The 23,639-nt window shown below is 39.1% G+C and overlaps 1 protein-coding gene across 5 annotated transcripts in view; it reads left to right on the top strand.

The window, feature by feature from the left end:
- The window catches only part of MARCHF8 (membrane associated ring-CH-type finger 8), a 190,355-nt gene that overhangs the window by 146,819 nt on the left and 19,897 nt on the right, over positions 1 to 23,639 (top strand). For all 5 annotated transcript variants that reach the window (XM_036999338.2, XM_036999335.2, XM_036999337.2 and 2 more), the window contains one exon: positions 11,317 to 11,367. In XM_036999338.2, the coding sequence (XP_036855233.1) occupies positions 11,317 to 11,367 (51 nt within the window). The remainder of the gene's footprint in view (positions 1 to 11,316; positions 11,368 to 23,639) is intronic.

Raw genomic sequence — 23,639 nt, forward strand, 5'->3', positions numbered from 1 at the left:
TTTGAGAAAATAAACAAAATAGATAAGCCTCTAGCCAGACATATTAAGAGAAAAAGAGATTCAACATACATCAACAGAATCAGAAACAAGAAAGGAAAAATCATAAAGGACCCCACAGAAATACAAAGAATTGTTAGGGAATACTGTGAAAACCTATATGTTAACAAGTTGGAAAACCTAGAAGAAATGGACAATTTCCTAGAAAAATATAACCTTCCAAGACTGACCAAGGAAGAAACAGAAAATCTAAACAGACCAATTACCAGCAACGAAAGTGAAGCAGTAATCAAAAAACTACCCAAGAGCAAAACTCCCAGGCCAGATGAACATACCACGGAATTTTATGAGACATACCGAGAAGACATAATACACATTCTCCTTAAAGTTTTCCAAAAAATAGACGAGGAAGGAATACTCCCAAACTCATCCAATGAAGCCAACATCACCCTAATACCAAAACCAGGCAAAGACCCCACCACAAAAGAAAATTACAGACCAATATCCCTGCTGAACGTAGATGCAAAAATACTCAACAAAATATTAGCAAACTGAATTCAAAAATACATCTAGAGGATCATACACCATGACCAAGTGGGATTCATCCCAGGGATGCAAGGATGGTACAACATTCGAAAATCCATCAACATCATCCACCACAAAAACAAAAAGAAAGTCAAAAACCACATGATCATCTCCATAGATGCTGAAAATGCATTCGACAAAATTCAACATCCATTCATGATAAAAACTCTCAGCAAAATGGGTATAGAGGGCACGCACCTCAACATAATAAAGGCCATATATGACACACCCACAGCTAACATCATACTGAACAGTGAGAAGCTGAAAGCTTTTCACCTAACATTGGGAACAAGACAGGGATGCCCACTCTCCCCGCGGTTATTCAACATAGGACTGGAGGTCCTAGCCACGGCAAAGAGGTGATCCTAGACAAAGCAAAGAAGTACAAGGAATCCAGATCGGTAAAGAAGAAGTCAAACTGTCACTATTTGCAGATGACATAATATTGTACATAAAAAACCCTAAAGGTTCCACTCCAAAAATACTAGAACTAATATATCGGAATTCAGCAAAGTTGCAGGATACAAAATTAACACACAGAAATCTGTAGCTTTCCTATACACTAACAATGAACTAATAGAAAGAGAAATCAGGAAAACAATTCCATTCACAATAGCATCAAAAAGAATAAAATACTAGGAATAAACCTAATCAAGGAAGTGAAAGACCTATACCCTGAAAACTACAAGACACTCTTAAGAGAAATTAAAGAGGACAGTAACAAATGGAAACTCATCCCATGTTCTTGGCTAGGAAGAATTAATATCATCAAAAAGGCTATCCTGCCCAAAGCAATCTACAGATTCAATGCAGTCCATATCAAATTACCAACAGCATTCTTCAACAAACTGGAACAAATAGTTCAAAAATTCATATGGAACCAGCAAAGACCCTGAATAGCCAAAGCAATCCTGAGAAGGAAGAATAAAGTTGGGGAGGTAGATCTTGTACCCCAACTTCAAGCTCTACTACAAAGCCACAGTAATCAAGACAATATAATTTGGTACTGGCACAAGAACAGACCCACAGACCAGTGGAACAGAACAGAGACTCTAGATATTAACCTAAACATATATGGTCAATTAATATATGATAAAGGCGCCATGGACATACAATGGGGAAATGACAGCCTCTTCAACAGTTGGTGTTGGCAGAACAGGACAACTACATGTAAGAGAATGAAACTGGATCATTGTGTAACCCCATACACAAAAGTAAATTTAAAATGGATAAAAAACCTGAGTGTAAGTCATGAAACCATAAAACTCTTAGAAAAAATCATAGGCATACTCTCTTGGACATAAACATGAATGACTTTTTCATGAACATATCTCCCCGGGCAAGGGAAACAAACGCAAAAATGAACAAGTGGGACTACATCAAGCTGAAAAGCTTCTGTACAGCAAAGGACGCCATAAATAGAACAAAAAGGTACCCTACAGTATGGGAGAATATATTCATAAATGACAGATCCAATAAAGGGTTGACATCCAAAATATATAAAGAGCTCATGCACCTCAACAAACCAAAAGCAAATAATCCAATTAAAGAATGGGCAGAGGAGCTGAACAGACAGTTCTCCAAAGAAGAAATTCAGATGGCCAACAGACACATGAGAAGATGCTGCACATCGCTAGTCATCAGAGAAATGCAAATTAAAACCACAATGAGATATCACCTTACCCCAGTAAGGATTGCCGCCATCCAAAAGACAAACAACAACAAATGTTGCCAAGGTTGTGGAGTAAGGGGAACCCTCGTACACTGCTGGTGGGAATGTAAATTAGTTCAACCATTGTGGAAAGCAGTATGGAGGTTCCTCAAAAAGCTCAAAATACACATACTATTTCACCCAGGAATTTACCCTAAGAATGCAGCAGCCCAGTTTGAAAAAGACAGATGCACCCCTACGTTAATTGCAGCACTATTTACAGTAGCCAAGAAATGGAAGCAACCTGAATGTCCATCAATAGATGAATGGATAAAGAAGACGTGGTACATATGCACAATGGAATATTATTCAGCCATAAGAAGAAAGCAAATCCTACCATTTGCAACAACATGGATGGAGCTAGAGGGTATTATGCTCAGTGAAATAAGCCAGGTGGAGAAAGACAAGTATCAAATGATTTCACTCATATGTGGAGTATAAGAACAAAGAAAAACTGAAGGAACAGAACAGCAGCAGAATCACAGAACCCAAGAATGGACTAACAGTTACTAAAGGGAAAGGGACTAGGGAGGATGGGTGGGAGAAGAAGGGTTAGGGCCGGGAAAAAGGAAGGGGACCTTACGATTAGCATGCATAATGTGTTGGGGGGTGCATGGGGAGGGCTGTGCAACACAGAGAAGACAAGTATAGATACTACATCATCTTATGCTGATGGACAGTCACTGTAATGGAGTGGGGGAGGGGGGGCTTGGTGAAGGGGGAGCCTAGTAAACATAATGTTCTTCATGTAAATGTAAACTAATGATTACAAAATTAAAAGAATTTGTTAAGATGGTAAATTTTATGTTACAAGAATTTTACCCTAATTAAAAATTTTTTTAAATGGTGAAACCAATGTCATTGCCTTGTTCTTAATATTAGGGAGGGAGCATTCAGTCTTTTATCATTAGATATGTTACCTGTAGTTATTTGTATGTGCTCCTTATCAAGTTGAGGAAGTTCTGTATTATTTGCATGTGTTCATTGACCATTTCTGTATTTTCTTGAGAGTAATGTCTGTTTAGATCCTTTGCTCATTTTATACTTGTTATATTTATTATTATAAGTACTTTTTATATAGTCTAAATGTAAGTCCCTTATTAGATATATAATTTGCAAATATTCCCTTCCATTTTATAGGTATTCTCTTCATTTTTTGTTGGTGTACTTTAAAGCACTAAAGTTAACAAATTTTCATCAAGTCCAGTTAACCTATTTTTTTTTTCTCTGTGGTATTGGTGTCATGTCTAAGAAGGCTTTGCTTAATTCAGGGTCAGGAAGATTTTGTGGCTACATTATATTTTAAGAGTTATATAGTTTTAGTTCTTATTTTTGATGTGTGATCCATTTGAGTTAATTTTGGTGTGTAGTGTGAGGAAGGGGTCCAGCTTCACTTTTTTGCATGTAGATGTCCAGATGTCCCAGCCTCATTTGTTGAAAAGACTATTATTTTTCCAGTGTCTAGTCTTACACTCTCATTGAAAATTAGTTAGCCATAAATGTAAGGGCTTATTTCTGGACTTTCTGTTCTTTTCCATTCATTGGACTATTCTTATGCCATTATTACTCTGTTTTGATTACTATAGCTTTTACTAAGTCTTGATATCAGTATAGTTTTCTTCTTCCTTTTCAAGATTACTCTGGCTCTTCTGAGTCCTGTGTAATGAATGTTAGGATTAGCTTGTTAGTTGCTCCAGTGTCATCTGAGATGTTGATAGAGATTCCCTTGAATCTATAGATCAAATGGTAAGTATTCCCATGCTAATAATTTTAAATCATCTGATTCATGAACAAAGGATATTTTCCCATTTGTTTAGGTCTTTCATTTCTTTAAAAATTACTTTGTAGTTTGAGTATAAATTTTATACTTATTTTAAGTTACTCCTAAGAATTTTACCTTTTTTGATGATACTGTGAGTTTTCTAAATTTTGTTTTTGGATTGTTCACTTAGAGTGTATAGAAATAAATAGATTTTTTTGTATGTTGTTCTTGTCCTCAGGATTTTCTATGTGTAAGTTTTACTTCTTCCTGCAGGGATAGTTTTACTTCTTCCTTTCTAAGCTGAATTTTTTTTCTCGGCTAATTACCGTACCTAGAATCCTCACTACAGTATTAAGTAGAAGTTGCAAGAGTAGACATCTCGTTGTTAATCTTATGTGAAACCATTCATTGTTTAATCATTAAGTGTGATGTTAACTGTGGATTTTTTCTAGATGTACTTTTATCAGGTTTAGGAAGTTGTATTCCTAGTTTGCTGAATGTTTTTATCAGAAAAGGTGTTGGATTTTTGTCAAACATATTAAGTTTTGTCAAATGTTTATTCTGTGTCTTTTTTTTTCTGTTGAAACTTTTCTTAATGTGTTTTTTTATATTTTTTATTGAGGTATGATTGATATACACTCTTATGAAGGTTTCACATTAAAACACAATATGGTTACTACATTTACCCATATTATCAACTCCCCACCCATATCCCAATACAGTCACTGTCCATTAATGCAGCAAGATGCCACAGTTTCTATTCTGCGTCTTTTTAAATTCGTCTTGTGTATTACCGTGAATTTCAGCTGTTAGCCCAACCTTGCATTTCTGGTATATATTCTACTCAGTCACAGTGTATATCCTTTTTATCTGCTACTGGATTTGGTTTGCTAGTATTTTGTTGAGAATTCTTAAGACTGTATTCATAACAAATATTGGTAGTTTTCTATTCTTGGGTTGTCTTTGTGTTTTGTGTCTGATAGAGAATTGAATAATTCTATAAGGTTAGGAATACTCTTTTATTTCTAATTTTAGTAATTTGAATTATATTTTATTTTTTATGTTTTTTACTTGGTAAAGGTAGATAACGGTTTCTTGATTTTTTTTTGTGTGTGGGGGGTGCTATCAAATAACCAACTTCTAGTTTTGCTGATTTTTCTCTATCAGTTTTCTATTCCTTATTTCATCAATATTCCCTGTAGTCTTTTCCTCTGTTTGCTTTAAGTATAGTTTGTTCTTTTCTTACCAGTTTTCTTATTGTGGAAGTAATTTATTTGAGATTCTTCTTTGTTTTATCAGCACTTACAGGTACAAATCTCTCTCCAGGCACTGTTTTAGCTGTATTGCCTAAGTTTAGTGTTTTGTGTTTTTGCATTAGTTTGGTCCATTGTTGGATATGAAGTCTTAAAGTCTGCCAGTATTGTTGAATTGTCTGGTTTTCACTCAGTTCTTCATTTACTTCAATCCAAATAATAGAAGAGGTTAAATGTATAAGCAGATATTGTTAGGGTCCGGGCTTCCGAGGCTTCTCCAGAGAACAAACTACACAGGCATAGAGATGTAAATTCAAGCAAAGTCTTTATTCAGCCAGCTAGCTGGGGTCCAAGTGTCAGCCCGACGCAGTGGGTCTCAACAAGGACCCCAAGCACTCAGAGCCAAGGGTTTATATAGCATTTTCAAAGCACTTAACTCATAGTAATTTTCCACAACTATACATTATTCTTGCAAGACATACATCCTGGGGTTAAGCAAGGGCAGGATAAGACTACTCCTCAATGGTTAGGGAGGTTCTGCACGATAAGCTTGGTATGTAAGGTTAACTGACCAAGGTTAACTGACCAAGGGTCACAGCTGCCCACCACCCGGTGCTCATGATTAACTTGTTTTTCAAGGCCTTACCCAGGCCCAGGTTTTTTTTTTTTTTTTCTTCTTCCTGAGTCACACCCTCAGAAAATGGTTTCTAGGTTTCTAAGATGGCTATGCTTATGCTAATTTACTAATCTTACTAATGCTTAGATTCTACATTTCCCCACTTTCCTTTGACCATTCCAATCATGGAATGTTTGTTTCTTCCTGCTGTGTGAGTGAATGATACTGCTGTCTCAGCATTAGCACCTGAACAGCACTCACTCTTTCCCTAACAAAGGCTATTAGCCAGTTTAAGATACAGGGACCTAAAGTGAGAAGCAGTATAAAAATAAGCAAGGGCCCTGCCAGGGTGGATATCAGGGTTGTAAACCATGGGGATTTAGTAAACCAGGATTCAAATAGCCCTTGGCTGGCCTCTCTCTAAGTTTAGACATTGAATCTCTTACTATTCCGGAATGGTATGCTGTTAAGGTTTAGCTAAGTTTTATTAGTTCTTTTTCCTGACTCTTAATGCTTTCTGCACTCCTTTACAATATGAAAATCCAGCTATCATCTAATTAATTAGACAATAACAACATTTACAAAAATATAAAACCATGGTTCTCTGCTCACTGATATTTTTTGTTTGGAAAAGTCATTATTTTTCATAGAAATATTATTTATATTAACTGAGTTTATTAATTCTAGATGAATTAAGAGATTCATATTTTAAAAGTTTTCTATATTTCTAATATGGTAAATATCAATAGATATAATTAATCCACATAAACAAAAGGTTTTAGGAGCCTTCAATATTTTACATTGTAAAGGAGTCCTGAGACTGAGACAGGGACCGTGCAGGTAGTCAGAGAAGGGTGAAGGCTTCCAGAAAAAGACCCCTACCAAAACTCCGTATTAAACAATTAAGCAAAGTCAGAGTCACATTAGTTCTCTAAAGTAAAATATCAAACTAGGAATATAAGCATTCTTCAGTGAGATTAGTTAAGACTAAAAAGCTAGGAGTAACTTGGCCTATTTAAACATCCCCCAGATAAGAAAATAGCTCAGCTTAGCCCATGTCTTCATTGTGTCAATTAAATGAGGCTATTGTAAAATATACTTTAGCCTGCTAAAAAAGGCCCAGTTTATCTTCTTTAACTTTACCCAAATGCTGCTTTTCTTCCTCCAGCTCCTAATCAAGTAATATATAATCTGGGCAATTAATATAGCATGCAGGCTCACAAACAACATAGTGGAAACAGAAAGGAAGGATTCCACCTTAAAGATAAGATTGCCTTTTAACACCCAGGAAGTTAAGAAATAAGATTCTTAACTTACTCTTTAGCAAACAGACAATAACCCACCCCACCTTGGGAGCAGGACAGGTAGTCTTGATTAATGTGCTCCCAAACCAAGAAGCTGCTATTCTGGGAAAGAATCAGAGTAGTAAATTTCTTGTGTTAACTCTGCAAAATAATCCAGAAGACTGATAAGAAACTTAGTGTCTCTTCAAAGATAAATATTTGGGGACCATTTAGCAGGTCTGCATCCCTAACCCTTTGTCTCTCAACCACCTATAAATCCCCTAGACAGTGCACCACCATGGGCTCTCTTGTCCCCTCCTGGCATGAGCCAGGAGCTCTGTCTTCTCACTGTATCTCTAAATAAAAGCCTCTCCCTCGCTCTCGTACCTTGGGTGCTTGCTAAGTTCATTCTTTGACTCCACAAACAAGAACCCCAACATCAAGACCACAAAGTTTGAGATTTCTATTGTGTACCTTTCTTTCCCTTCTCATGATCCCAAGGTGACTGCTGTACCTCCTGGCATGACCTCTGTATTCCAGGGTGGATAAGGGAAGGAGGAATGCTAGAGAAAGGAGCAACGGCTGTACTAGGGGAAGAATGTTTTCCCCTACAACCTCAATTCAGAGAGAACTTCCTTACATATTTACCTGAACTGCACAGAGTATGAGAAAGTGAGAACTTGTAGTTGGGTCCACTGCTGCTCAAGAGCAGAGTTGGAGTTCTGCTGGGGGAATGGGTAGACAGAAAAGTCTGTGAAACATAGTTATTTGTTGTTGTGTTTTAGTAACTGTCCTGGTCAAAGTTTCAGGGAAACTGCCACATTAAGTTTTACTGTTTGACTCTTACACAGAATCCCAAACACTTGCTTAGACATCTCATCTCATTGTCCTCTTGATTATTCTTGGCTTCTACTTTCCAGGGCCTGTTTGGTCTCTACTGGCTCTACTTCTCAGTTCTACCCTCAAGGTACATTCTATTGTAGCCATGCACGGACTTGCAAAACATCACTGACTAGACTGATTAAGCTGTGAAATGTTCCTTTTTCTTCAACAGAGCTTTTCTTTTATCTTTGAGATTTGGTAACTTCTTACATTAACAGAACATTTCTTTCTCACACCCTCAGTATCAGTCTTTCCTAATACATGTATCAACCTGTTTCCTGATTGATTCATTTGTATTAAGTCAGTTGTGAGCTCACTGGCATCCATTACACAGAAATGTACATTTACAATAGTTGTGATTTGCTTTTAAAACATGAGTCACATTCAGTTATGCTGAAAAAAGAAAGTCATAAGTCATGAATTATTTTGGCCCAGGATTTGGAATGAAACTTGCATCTTGAAGTGTGGTCTGGGGCCCAGCAGCAAGGGAGTCTCCTGGGGAGCTTATTGGAAATGCAAATCTCAATCCACCTCAGACCTAAGAAATCACTATCTGTATTTTAGTAAGATCGCTAAATGATTCAAGTGCAGTAAATGCACAAAGAAGGCATTGGAATGAGGGAGACAACCAATGAGAAGGTCATGGAGCTGCGTGCGTTCTGAGGAGCTCTCCTGCTTATCATAGACAAAAAGAGCTGCCAAAGAGATGGGATGAGAGCAAGCCAGGGAAGTGTGTGGTGTTAGTGTGGCAGCTCATGGGGCTTCCTCTGAGAAAGGAGGGTACCAACAGTGAGTCCAGCCTTTAAGCCTTGATTCACAGCAGTGTCCTGTGTTTGTCCCTAATACGTTTTTCACTCATGAGTGTAACTTGAGTGGTTACAGATTCACCTGTTCTCTGCAGAGGCATTCTCCATTCTCAGTGAGTGAAATCCTGAGTAAGGTAATTGAAATTCCTAATTAAGTCTGATCTTTTAGAAACACTCTTTGGTGACATTTTGCCAACACTTTGAACATACTTTATAATTTTGTTCTTTTCCTTTATAACTGTCTGTTTGACTAGCTTAAGACCAAGAAACATTCTGTTGCGGCTCAACACTTAATAGCAGTGTCTGTATTACTTTACGCTTAAGAGATCTGAACTTCTATTTCTACTCAGAATTATAAGAAGAGAATATAATAAAAATGTTAAAAAAATTACACGAACGCATTGCTATAAAGACAAAGGAGACAACATTGCCAAAACAAGGGCTGGCTGGCAGGCCACTTGGGAGATCATGAAGTGTTTCTTCATCAGTGTAAGTCCGGGTAAAGGAAATCCCGGGGCAAAATACCTCTAAAAACCAAAATCAGTCAAAGGGAGAAATAAAGTTTAAAATCCGTTTATTGCTCACAAACTCCAGTCCCAGGCCATCTTTCTTCTCTGTTCAAGCAGCAACCACACCAGCCCTCCCCCTCACCTCTCAGGTATAGATAAGCCCTCTGTTGCCCAGGTAATTACCCACTGATATGGAGATGAACTTCTCCACCCCTGAGGAAAGATGCAAATACACTAAAGCCATACTTCTTTCCATCTCTGAATGCCTATTGATATGCAGATATACTAAAACCAGGTGAGATATTCTGGAAATGTTTCAATTTTACCCACAATCAGCATTTGAGGGGTACCGAGTTTTCAAAAGCCAAATGTACAAAAGTCAAGGCTGTCTTGTAATTTGTGGGTTGAGGAGAAAGGGAAAGTGAAACTTTCTCGATTGCTAGCTCTCTTTAAGGAGGGCCATGGTGGAATGGAAACAACTCTTCCTCAAAGGAGTTTTTAAATGATCCACAATTCCTTTGTACTTTTGACTGTCCAAAGCCTTTACCTGCTAATTGTATCTCAACCTTGTCTGGTTTTCCCTATGGCTATTGCAAACCTGTTAACTGAATTTAGGCTAGATAAAGTTAAAAACACAAATTCCTCATATCATCTGTTTGCAGTGAGGTTTTTTTGGTTTTGTTTTGTTTTTTTACTCATTTGGATTTAGAGCAAAGATGAGTAGATTCAGGGAAGGTTACTTTCTTATTTTTAAAAATCACTTACATTTGGAACATTCACTTTTTTAAGAAGTTTTGATGGGAAGATTATTGCATTCATTTGCTAGGACTGCCATCACAAAAATACCACAGGTTGTCTAAACAACAGGAATTAATTTTCTTGCTCTTCTGGAGGCTAAAAGTCTTAGATCAAAGTGTCAATTGATGTGGTTTCTTCTGCAGCCTCTTTCCTTGGCTTTTAGATAGCCATCTTCTCCCTGTGTCTTCCCCTGGTCTTCTATCTGTGTGTATCTGTGTTCTAATTTTCTCTTCTTATAAGGACACCATTCATATTGGATTAGGGCCCTCCGTAATGACTTCATTTTAATGAAATTACCTCTTTAAAGACTTTATTTCCAAATATAGTCACATTCTCAGTACTGGGCAGGGGTTAGAACTTCAACATGTGGATTTTAAGGGGCTGCAACATAATTGTCCATAACAATTTTTTATCAGGGAGGTTGATTTAACAGCAGAGAGACCAGGTAGTAAGTTATTGAAGAATTCAAGTGAGAAATTAAGAGAATGTAAAATAAGCCACTGACAATACAAATGAAAATGAGATTTGAGATTGAGAGACATTAAAAAGGAAGAATTTGATATGAAACTTTGTGACTGAAGGTAGAGGGATGTATGTAAGAAGGAGGAGACTTCCATGATTCTCAGATTTCTCTAATCCAGGAAGAGAAATAGGCCTGAGGGAACAGATATGAGCTGTGCAGTGTCCTAACATTTGACAGACAGATGACCTGGGTGGGAGTCATCTGTCCTGCTTGCTTCACCATCCACATGGCTCCTCGTAGCATGGACTACATCACATACAACTGAACCTTGCTTCCGAGGTTCTCACTCTGAACCTGTACTTGGATGTGTCTTAAGAAATCATTTACTACCCTCTCATTTTTACAGTTAATTCCAAGTCCTGTTCTGTTCTTTTCCAGTTCCTTTAGGACAGGGACTGTTGTTTTATTCATCTTTGCCAAATTCTCTAGTATCTGATATCTGCCCAAGAATGTAGTAGTTTGTGCTCAGCAAGTTCTAGTTGAGGGAATGATTTGTCAGTAGGATTGTCATGATTAGTTATTTGTTCTTGGCATATTTTAATCACTTGTCTGGTTTTCTGGATAATTAACGGATGTTTGGTTTTCTTATAGAATGAGAAGACTTTGGGACATTCCATGAGTCATTCAAGTAACATTACCAAGGTAGAGTGCCACTGAAATATGTTATTTTCAAAGCTTGGGATTTTTGTATTCTTACACCTTGCATTTGTTTATACAGTACTTATTTAAAGACAAAAAATTCTTGATACAGTTCTTTGATCTGCTCCAGGACCATACAACAAGGCAGTTCTGAGTGTGTGTTGAGGGCGGGGACTGATAGGAGGAAATACCATTTCTTCCAGTAGAAATCACTTACTTTCAGGTAAAAGAAATCTCAGAGAGTCATCAGAAAATCTTTTGCCTCAATTATAAATGCATTTGACTGATAGTAAGAAATAGCCAATATTGATGACTTAAATATGTATGGATTTATGTGGTTCTCATGACAAGATGTCCTGGAGGTTCAAGGCTCACAGATGTTCCACGGCCTAGGCACTTTCTGTCCTCTCTGTGCCACCATCCTTAACATGTTGTCATCCTCATAGTCTCAAAGTAGGAGCTGGACTGCCAGGCACCATGGCTATAGCTTTGTCAGGAATAAGAAGGATGGTGAAGGATGGAGGGGTCCATGAGCTGAGGAAGGCAAAGCTTACCCGGAAGTCCCACCCGACTGCCTGGCTTTGGCTTATATCTTACTGGCCAGCATAGATTGCCAGCTGGAAAGTAGCTCGGCAAAGGAGGGCTGAGGGGACGACTCTGCCTTCAGCAGAACCTGACGCACCTGTGCTGTGGTCACCTCAGTAGCCTGCCAGGAGCACGTCAGCTGCTGGGGTGACCCGGGAGCCAGTAGACAGTGTCTCACATGCTGTGAGTTTGCTCCTCTGAGCCCAGACAGGGTCTCCTCCTGCCAATACAGGTTCCTTGCAGAGATGGACCTTATCCCATGTCTCTGTCAGCTGACCAAACACTGACACAGATCCTGACAGGAAGATCAAACAAGACAATACATGTCCTGCTGCCTCTGGTCTCCTAAGTATTCGGAAATAAACAGTCACATTATATGCCATTTTAATTTGTAAACCACACATTCATTCATATCACTTTTTTTTTAACTAAAAGTAGAATCAAGCTATTCCTCTAAGACATTAATTATTCTTAGAGGCATATTTGTGATCTAAGTATATCATTTGTCCACTTAATTTTGCAAAAACAGAAGAGTCTATAGTGCTCAGTGTAACATTGAAGGCCATTTACAGAGCACTCCTCTGTTCACTCCTGACCACCTCCCCTGACTTTCCCTCAAAGTCACTCAAGCCGCAGGCTTCAGGTGCTTCATATAAACACCTTCCGCTGAACTCTCCCTCCTGATTCTAGCCTCTCTTTCTTTTCTTTTGCTGTTCCTTCAGCAGGGAATGCTGGGGCTATAGAACTATGAAGTGATTGATGATTGCTGTCTGAGTAAAGTGGCCAGTTCTGTCCTCCACCTTTCAGAACGGCTGTCTAATGTTTAAACATCAAGAAAGTGAGAAAGTGCAGACCCAGATGGCCTGTCCGGATAAGTTGAGTGAAATATTTTAAAAGCACACAGGAGCACTGACTGCCTTGCCCTAGAGGCTGAAGGCATTTCTTAAGGAGGGCATCATCCTGTGCCTCAGATACGGGTCTGTGTGTTTGCTTATGGTTTTAGTAGGATTTTAATTGAAGCAAAATTTCCTCCTATGGTTAAACAAATAAGTCTATGAACCACTGGCTTACAGTGTGTAAAAGAATATTTTATGGGAGTGTGCAGGCTGGGGTGTGGTATTCTGCGTTGCTCTGTGAGGGCTTGGGGTGAGATGGACAAGAGTTTACTCACCATGTGACTTAGAGGAAGGGCACTTGTCTGAACTTTAATTTCCTCATGAAGAAAGTTACCATACTAATACAACTCTCAGTGTTGTTGTGGGTCTTAGGGATAATTTTTGCAAGGAGCTGTGGGGCAGCTCCCACACTGCAATGAGTCAGTAAACTAACTCCTGTCAAACTTTGTTGAACCCTGGTGATCTCAGGTTGATTGGGTGAGTATTGTCCTAGATGGTAGCTACTATTTTTTTTAAATTTAATTAAATTAATTAATTAATTTTTTTTTGAGAGGGCATCTCTCATATTTATTGATTAAATGGTTGTTAACAACAATAAAATTCTGTACAGGGGACTCAATGCACAATCATTAATCAACCCCAAGCCTAATTCTCATCAGTCTCCAATCTTCTGAAGCATAATGAACAAACTCTTACATGGTGAACAAGTTCTTACATAGTGAATAAGCTCTTACATGGTGAATAGTGCAAAGGCAGTCATATCACAGAAACTTTCGGTTTTGATCACACATCATGAACTATAAACAATCAGGTCAGATATGATTATTTGTTTGATTTTTATACTTGATTTATATGTGAATCCCACATTTCTCCATTATTATTATTATTATTTTTTTAATAAAATGCTGAAGTGGTAGGTAGATGCAAGATAAAGGTAGAAAACATAATTTAGTGCTGTAAGAGGCCAAATGTAGATGATCAGGTCTGTGCCTATAGACTAAGTATTAATCCAAGCTAGACAAGGGCAACAAAATATCCACGGATGCAGAAGATTTCTATCAAAACAGAGGGGGGTGAGGTTCTAAGCCTCACCTCTGTTGATCCCCAGTTTCTCACCTGATGGCCCCCCTGTGACTGTGCCTGTCTTAGGTTGTTCCTCCCTTGAGGAATCTTACCCGTCTCTGGTTAACCAGTCATCTTTCGGGGCCATACAGGGAAATGTAAAGTTGGTAAGTGAGAGAGAAGCAATATTCTTTGAAAAGGTTAGCTTTTTACTTCTTTGCAGATTTATGCCCTGTGGCTTCTATGCCTAGCATTTGTCTTGAGCTTTCTTTACCACTTGGAAGAATTATGATACTTGGTAATTTTCGATATGAGGCACAAATTCTACTAAAGGGTTATAATTAGGAAGGAAGAAGAAAAGCTATAGAAGTAGCAGACTGAAGAAAACATGGGAAGATTGATTATTTCTTTGACATATCTTCTTGTAGAGTAACATAAGCCTGTATAGGTTTTATAATTAAATTGCGTACACACATTAACATAATAGGAATACAGCTACATAACAAAAGCAGACCTACAATTACCAGCTATATCTAGTGAAACCAAGAAAACCAGTTAGGTACTCTAGGCATTTGTGAAAACTTATCAATGATATGATGGATATTGTCTAGCTGAATTTGAATAGTTTGAGAAAAATCAGACAAATTAAAACAACACATTCCTGGGAACTGTTCACATCCCATATGTTCTTTTAACAGTAGATAGTCTATAGTCGCACGATTTTGGAGCACTGCAACTTGCACTTCTCCTAATTCTTGGTTGAGTTCTGACAGTATAGATCCAGTCAAATTTGTTGTTTTACTGTATGCACAGGCCAGCTTAGATATCTCCTTCATTCCAATGGCAAGTCCAGGAACTGGTGGGATGAATGCAGCTACAACTGCAACAGCACCAGGATCTTTGTTGAAGTTTTTGATGATCATCTTATGGAATGACTCTTTCAGAGGATGTTGATGTTGGAAGTTCTTCTTCATATCATATCTTAATTTGTTTTCTGGGTAGCCAAATTAGGCTTTGATCCTCTGTATAAACACAAACAAACCCTTTGCCCACACTTTGATATGCCCTTTATAAAATTGTGAAGAACCTATTGGAGATCACCACACAGGAACTGCCTTTTTTTTTTTTCTTTAAGAGAAGGGAATATTATCAGAAAAATGTACTTCCATAGCTGATCATCTGACACCCTTTAAAAGATCAAAATTAAGGATATGTAAAGCATGCATTAATTGTTGATTTGCAGTTAGTTTTATCCTATCAGGGAGTAATCCCCCTTTTCTTTCTCTTTTTTTTTGGTTATCATTAATCTATAATTACATGAAGAATATTATGTTTACTAGGCTCTCCCCTATACCAAGTCCCCCCAACAAACCCCAGTACAGTCACTGTCCATCAGCATAGCAAAATGTTGTAGAATCATTACTTGTCTTCTCTGTGTTGCACAGCCCTCCCTTTCTCCCACCCCCCAAATTATGCATGCCTAATCATAATACCCCCTTTCTTCTTCCCCCCCTTCTCCCTCCCTACCCACCCATCCTCCCCAGTCCCTTTCCCTTTGGTACCTGTTAGTCCATTCTTGGGTTCTGTGATTCTGCTGCTGTTTTGTTCCTTCAGTTTTTCCTTTGTTCTTATACTCCACAGATGAGTGAAATCATTTGGTATTTCTCTTTCTCCACTTGGCTTATTTCACTGAGCATAATACCCTCTAGTTCCATCCATGTTGTTGCAAATGGTAGGATTTGTTTTCTTCTTATGGCTGAATAGTATTCCATTGTGTACATGTACCACATCTTTATCCATTTATCTAGTGATGGACACTTAGGTAGCCTCCAATTCTTGGCTATTGTAAATAGTGCTGCAATAAACATAGGGGTGCATCTGTCTTTTTCAAACTTGAGTGCTGCGTTCCTAGGGTAAATTCCTAGAAGTGGAATTCCTGGGTCAAATGGTATTTCTATTTTGAGCATTTTGAGGAACCTCCATACTGCTTTCCACAATGGTTGAACTAATTTACATTCCCACCAACAGTGTAGGAGGGTTCCCCTTTCTCCACAACCTCACCAAAATTTGTTGTTGTTTGTCTTTTGGATGGTAGCCATCCTTACTGGTGTGAGGTGATACCTCATTGTGGTTTTAATTTGCATTTCTCTGACCATTAGTGATGTGGAGCATCTTTTCATGTGTCTGTGGGCCATCTGAATTTCTTCTTTAGAGAACTGTCAATTCAGCTTCTCTGCCCATTTTTTTAAATTGGATTATTTGCTTTTTGTTTGTTGAGGTGTGTGAGCTCTTTATATATTTTGGATGTCAGGCCTTTACCGGATCTGTCATTTATGAATATATTCTCCCATACTGTAGGATACCTTTTTGTTCTATTGATGGTGTCCTTTGCTGTACAGAAGCTTTTCAGCTTGACATAGTCCCATTTGTTCATTTTTGCTTTTGTTTCCCTTTCCCGGGGAGATCTGTTCAAGAAGATGTCACTCTTGTTTTTGTCTAAGAGATTTTTGCCTATGTTTTTTTCTAAGAGTTTTATGGTTTCATGACTCACATTCACGTCTTTGATCCATTTCGAATTTACTTTTGTGTATGGGGTTAGACAGTGATCCAGTTTCATTCTCTTACATGTAGCTGTCCTGTTTTGCCAGCACCATCTGTTGAAGAGACTGTCATTTCCTTGTTGTATGTCCTTGGCCCCTTTATCGAATATTAGTTGACCATCTATGTTTGGGTTAATGTCTGGAGTCTCTAATCTGTTTCATTGGTCTGTGGCTCTGTCCTTGTGCCAGTACCAAATTGTCTAGATTACTGTGGCTTTGTAGTAGAGCTTGAAGTTGGGGAGTGAGATTCCCCCCCTCCACTTTATTCTTCCTTCTCAGGATTGCTTTAGCTATTCGGGGTCTTTGGTGTTTCCATATGAAATTTTGAACTATTTGTTCCAGTTCATTGAAGAATGCTATTGGTAATTTGATAGGGATTGCATTGAATCTGTATATTGCGTTGGGCAGGATGGCTATTTTGATGATATTAATTCTTCCTAGCCAAGAGCATGGGATGAGTTTCCATTTGTTAGTGACTTCTTTAATTTCTCTTAAGAGTGTCTTATAGTTTTCAGGGTATAGGTCTTTCACTTCCTTGGTTAGGTTTATTCCTAAGTATTTTATTCTTTTTGATGCTATTGTGAATGGAATTGTCTTTCTGATTTCTCTTTCTATTAGTTTATTGTTTGTGTATAGGAAAGCCACAGATTTCTGTGTGTTAATTTTGTATCATGCAACTTTGCTGAATTCCGATATTAGCTCTAGTAGTTTCGGAGTGGAGTCTTTAGGGTTTTTTACGTACAATATCATGTCATCTGCAAAGAGTGTCAGTTCAACTTCTTCTTAACCAATCTGGATTCCTTGTATTTCTTAGTTTTGTCTAATTGCCATGGCCAGGACCTCCAGTACTATGTTGAATAACAGTGGGGTGAGTGGGCATCCCGTCTTGTTCCCGATCGCAGAGGAAAAGCTTTCAGCTTCTCACTGTTCAGTATGATGTTGTCTGGGTTTATCATATATGGCCTTTATTATGTTGAGGTACTTGCCCTCTGTACCCGTTTTGCTGAGAGTTTTTATCATGAATGGATGTTGAATTTTGTCGAATGCATTTTCAGCATCTATGGAGATGATCATGTGGTTTTTGACTTTCTTTTTGTTGATGTGGTGGATGATGTTGATGGATTTTCGAATGTTGTACCATCCTTGCATCCCTGGGATGAATCCCACTTGGTCATGGTGTATGATCCTTTTGATGTATTTTTGAATTCGGTTTGCTAATATTTTGTTGAGTATTTTTGCATCTACGTTCATCAGGGATATTGGTGTGTAATTTTCTTTTTTGGTGGGGTCTTTGCCTGCTTTTGGTATTATGGTGATGTTGGCTTCATAGAATGAGTTTGGGAGTATTCCCTCTTCTTCTATTCTTTGGAAAACTTTAAGGCGAATGGGTATTATGTCCTCTCTGTATGTCTGACAAAGTTCTGAGGTAAATCCATCTGGTCTGGGGGTTTTGGTCTTTCATAGTTTTTTGATTACCACTTCAGTTTCGTTGCTGGTAATTGGTCTGTTTAGATTTTCTGTTTCTTTCTGGGTCAGTCTTGGAAGGTCGTATTTTTTTTCAGAAGTTGTCCATTTCTCCTTGGTTTCCCAGCTTGTTAGCATATAGGTTTTCATAGTATTCTCTAATAAATTCTGTGTATTTCTGTGGGGTCTGTCATGATTTTTCCTTTCTTGTTTCTGTTTCTGTTGATGTGTGTTGACTCTTTTTTCCTCTTAGTAAGTCTTGCTAGAGGTTTATCTGTTTTGTTTATTTTCTTGAAGAAGCAGCTGTTGGTTTCATTGCTTTTTGCTATTGTTTTATTCTTCTCAATTTTATTTATTTCTTCTCTGATCTTTATTATGTCCCTCCTTCTGCTAACATTAGGCCTCATTTGTTCTTCTTTTTCCAATTTCGATAATTGTGACATTAGACCATTCATTTGGGATTGTTCTTCCTTCTTTAAATATGCCTGGATTACTATATACTTTCCTCTTGAGACTGCTTTTGCTGTATCCCACAGTAGTTGGGGCTTTGTGTTGTTGTTGTCATTTATTTGCATATTATGCTGGATCTCCATTTTAATTTGGTCATTGATCCATTGATTATTTAGGAGCATGTTGTTAAGCCTCCCTGTGTTTGTGAGCCTTTTTGCTTTCTTTGTACAATTTATTTCTAGTTTTATGCCTTTGTGGTCTGGAAAGTTGGTTGGTAGGATTTCAATGTTATGAAATTTACTGAGGCTCTTTTGGTGGCCTAGTATGTGGTCTATTCTGGAGAATGTTCCATGTGCACTTGAGAAGAATGTGTATCCTGTTGCTTTTGGATGTACAGTTCTATAGATGTCTATTAGGTCCATCTGTTCTAGTGTGTATTTCAGTGCCTCTGTGTCCTTACTTATTTTCTGTCTGATAGATCTGTCCTTTGGGGTGAGTGGTGTGTTGAAGTCTTCCAAAATGAATGCATTGCATTCTATTTCCTCCTTTAGTTCTGTTAGTATTTGTTTCACATATGTTGGTGCTCCTGTATTGGGTGCATATATATTTATAATGGTTATATCCTCTTGTTGGACTGAGCCCTTTATCATTATGTAATGTCCATCTTTATCTTTTGTTACTTTCTTCATTTTGAAGTCTGTTTTGTCTGATACTAGTATTGCAACACCTGCTTTTTTCTCTCTGTTGTTTGCATGAAATATCTTTTTCCATCCTTGACTTTAAGTCTGTGCAGGTCTTTGGGTTTGAGGTGAGTCTCTTGTTAGCAGCGCATGGATGGGTCTTGCTTTTTTGTCCATTCTATTACTCCCTGTCTTTTGATTGGTGCATTCAGACCATTTACATTTAGGGTGATTATTGAAAGGTATGTACTTATTGCCATTGGAGGCTTTAAGTTTGTGGTTACCAAAGGTTCAAGGTTAGGTTCTTTACTATCTTACTGTCTAACTTAACTCGCTTATTGAGCTATTATAAACATGGTCTGATGATTCTTTATTTCCCTACCTTCTTATTCCTCCTCCTCCATTCTTCATATGTTGGGTGTTTTGTTCTGTGCTCTTTTTAGGAGTGCTCCCATCTAGAGCAGTCCCTGTAAGATGCCCTGTACAGGTGGTTTGTGGGAGGCAAATTCCCACAACTTTTGCTTGTCTGGGAATTGTTTAATCCCTCCTTCATATTTAAATGATAGTTGTGCTGGATACAGTATTCTTGGTTCAAGGCCCTTCTTTTCATTGCATTAAGTATATCATGCCATTCTCTTCTGACCTGTAAGGTTTCTTTTGAGAAGTCTGATGATAGCCTGAGGGATTTTCCTTTGTAGGTGACCTTTTTTTTTCTCTCTGGCTGCCTTTAATACTCTGTCCTTGTCTTTGATATTTGTCATGTTAATTATTATGTGTCTTGGTGTTGCCCTCATTTGATCCCTTGTCATGGGAGTTCTGTGTACCTCTGTGGTCTGAGATGCCCTTTCTTCCCGTAGTTTGGGGAAGTTTTCAACAATTATTTCTTCAAAGACACTTTCTATCCATTTTTCTCTCTCTTCTCCTGGTACCTTTATAATGCGGATATTGTTCCGTTTCGATTGGTCACACAGTTCTCTTAATATTCTTTCATTCCTGGAGGTCCTTTTATCTCTCTCTGCATCAGCTTCTCTGTGTTCCTGTTCTCTTTTTTCTAGACCATTAATGGTCTCTTGCATCTCGTCCATTCTGCGTTGAAGTCCTTCCAGAGATTGTTTTATTTCTGTATTCTCCCTCTTTAATTCTTGCATATTTCTCTGCAAGTCCATCAGAATGGTTATGACTTTTGTTTTGAATTATTTTTTAGGAAAATTGGGTAAATCTATCTCCCCAGGTTCCTTTTCAGGGAAGATGTAGAAGATGTCGAAGATGTCTGAATTAGTCTTGTATGGATAAAATTTTTTTGCCTTTTCATGTTGATAGGTGCAGTGGTATGCTATTGACTCGTCTGTCAGCTGGAAGAGCCAAGATTCTCTCCACTTGCTCCTGGCCTTTCTTTACTGGGACAACTGCGACCTCTAGTGGCTTGTGTTGGGAAATTGCATGTAGACTCCTCTCTGTATCTTGCCCGGCCGGTATGGAGGAAGCTCCCTTGTGGGTGTGGCCAGCCTCAGGCAGCTGCTCTGCTATGGCAGGGCCCCGGAGGGATAATGTACGGGGGTCTGTTTGGCTGTTTGCCTCCATGAGGGCCCTCAGAGCTGTTGCCCAGGGGGTTAGTGCGCCTGGAGTTCCCTGGAATTTCCAGCTGCTGGACTGTGACCCAGGGTACTTCCGTGCAGCATTGGGGTCCCTGTCCCTTTAAGACTTTCAAAAAGCACTCACTTTTCTTTGTCCCAGGGGCGCCGCCTGTGGGACCTGCTCACAGGTCTTACTGTCCTGCTTCCCTAGTTTCCAGCCCCCCACGCATGCACTGTATGTCTGCACTCTGGTGCGGATGGCTAGGGCTGGGTGATTAGCAGTCCTGGGCTCCTCTCCCTCCCTCCTCCGACTCCTCTCCTCCCTAGGGAGTTGGGGTGAGGGGCCTCAGGTCCCACCAGGCTGCGGCCTGTATCTTACCCCTTTCACCAGGCGCTTGGTTCTCACAGGTGTGGATGTAGTCTGGCTGTTGTTCTGTGTCTTCTGGTCTCTCTTTTAGGGCTAGTTGTATTTGTTGTATTTTCAAAAATATATATGTTTTTGGGAGGAGATTCCCACTGTCCTACTCACGCCACCATCTTGGCTCTGCCCCTGGTAGCTACTATTTTTGTTACTTATCAAAGGCAGAACTATATGCTTTAAAATAAATATCACATGGAGGTGAAAATTCATAAATCTCATCAAAACTAGATTTTCCCCCCGTTCTTCCTTCTTACACACATTTTTGTTGTGTGTTCTTTGTGCCAGGCACTGAACTGGGTGCTGGCATAAAATCATGAGCAAAAGAAACTTGGCCGCTGGCATGGAGTTTTCCTGTAGGCAGAGTTGGAATTTTCTAAAAGAATAGTGTTGACTCCACATTTAACACTCTTAGGAACAGGGGAACTATGAATATCTCAAACCTTTCTGCCAGGGAGCAGGGTGAAGAAGCTACTGAAGGTTTAGGATTCTGTTTACCTTGTTGCTGGGGTAGAGGATGATATGGGAGGGGACAAGAATGTAGGTAGGTTCTTAGAAAGCTGCTGCAGTAGTTGAGAAGGCTTGGGCCCAGGAGGCGGTTATGATGATGGAGAGGAACAACGGGCTGGATATAAAGTGGGATTTCTGTGTACCTCTGTGGTCTGAGATGCCCTTTCTTCCCGTAGTTTGGGGAAGTTTTCAGCAATTATTTCTTCAAAGACACTTTCTATCCGTTTTTCTCTCTCTTCTCCTGGTACCTTTATAATGCGGATATTGTTCCGTTTCGATTGGTCACACAGTTCTCTTAATATTCTTTCATTCCTGGAGATTCTTTTATCTCTCTCTGCATCAGCTTCTCTGTGTTCCTGTTCTCTGTTTTCTAGACCATTAATGGTCTCTTGCATCTCGTCCATTCTGCGTTGAAGTCCTTCCATCACTCCACTTTCAAAGCTGGAGTTCCTGCACTCCTACAAGGAAAAATCTCAGGAGTGATGTGTGCTTGCTCACATAACTTGCAGTGACGCTGTCAGCATGAAATTGTGTTGCAAATGTACTGCTCCGTAAGAAAGGTATTGTAATACGGACTCTTTAGGCATAACCCAGTTAGTCGGGGCTGGAGGAGGGGATCAGGGCTGATGGGAAAGGGAGCTTTGTTTTTGAGAATGCAATTCTTTATTGCACTGCTTATGAAATGAGCCTGTTGTTTGAGGCCTGTTTTAGGCCATGACACATAAAACTCTATCTTCAGTGTAGCAGACATACTTAAGCAAATGCTTCATACCCTTGAGATAGAAGATACAAAGAAAGGTCAGACCACAGACATGTTGTATGTGTCCTGAAATCTCTGTTGTCTATGTCAGGAGACATTTTCTGCCGAATCAGCCTCCAGCTTGATTTGGCGCTGGCTTGTGCTCAAGGTTGTCAAGTCACCTGCTGTCTGCATTATGTTCCTGCAGTTTACCACTTGCTGTTTCTTGTTCATGAAGTTATGCATTGAGGACAGGTAAAAATAAGCCTGCTGCTGTCTCTTGGTGTCCCATCTATAGATTTTATTACAAAGTGGCAGGGTACTTCAGTGTTTATTGGAGGCTTCCCATATTTCATATTAGCCTCAGAAACCACACTCTGCTTTCAAAGAAGAAAACAGCAGGTTAGACAGATGTGCAAGAGGCTGCCAGGTGGCTTCCTGTCTTTAAAATGGGCGTCCAGGTGTGATTGTCTTGGAGAGTCAATAAAGGAAGAATACTGGGACATTTAAGCACTTCTGATGGAAAAGTCTTCACCCATTTCTTTGTTTTGTATTAATGGTAGTGACATTAGTGGATATCATCAATTGAGACTTGTTACAAGTACAAGAGATTTGTCACCTCTTCCTAGTAGCTCATCCTAACCACCTAAGTGGTCCCACCAGTCATCTTTTCCTGTTTTATTTTCAGCAGAGCACTTACCACTGTCTGAGCTTCTGTTGAATGTTTCTGTTGTCCCTTTACCCCACAAGTACACTCCATGAGCATAGAATTGTTTGACCCTAATTCTTAAGAGCCAAGGATAGAAGCTATCCCTAGAGGTGCTCAGTACATGTCTGTTGAATGAATGTTTGCATGGTGGTGTGGTAGACACTTTATATCCAGCCCGTTGTTCCTCTCCATCATCATAACCGCCTCCTGGGCCCAAGCCTTCTCAACTACTGCAGCAGCTTTCTAAGAACCTACCTACATTCTTGTCCCCTCCCATATCATCCTCTACCCCAGCAACAAGGTAAACAGAATCCTAAACCTTCAGTAGCTTCTGGTTGCATTTAGATTAGATTCATATTCCCTGCCTTGATGTGCCTGATCTAAGATGATCTGGCTACTTGGAACTTCATCCATTTAAAGCACCTATCACAGTTTATAATCATGTAGCAATATGTGGAAATTCTTTTTTTTTTTAAGAAGTAATAGAATTGTCCCCTAGGAAAAGACCTCTTTTATTGACTGAGTGCCTAGAAAAGCTGTTTGAGGTAGGATGAGACCCACAGGAGGATGCTTGTGGGAAGATGGGCA

The sequence above is a fragment of the Manis javanica genome, chromosome 7 (genome assembly GCF_040802235.1).
Source record: "Manis javanica isolate MJ-LG chromosome 7, MJ_LKY, whole genome shotgun sequence".
Taxonomy (NCBI): domain Eukaryota; kingdom Metazoa; phylum Chordata; class Mammalia; order Pholidota; family Manidae; genus Manis; species Manis javanica.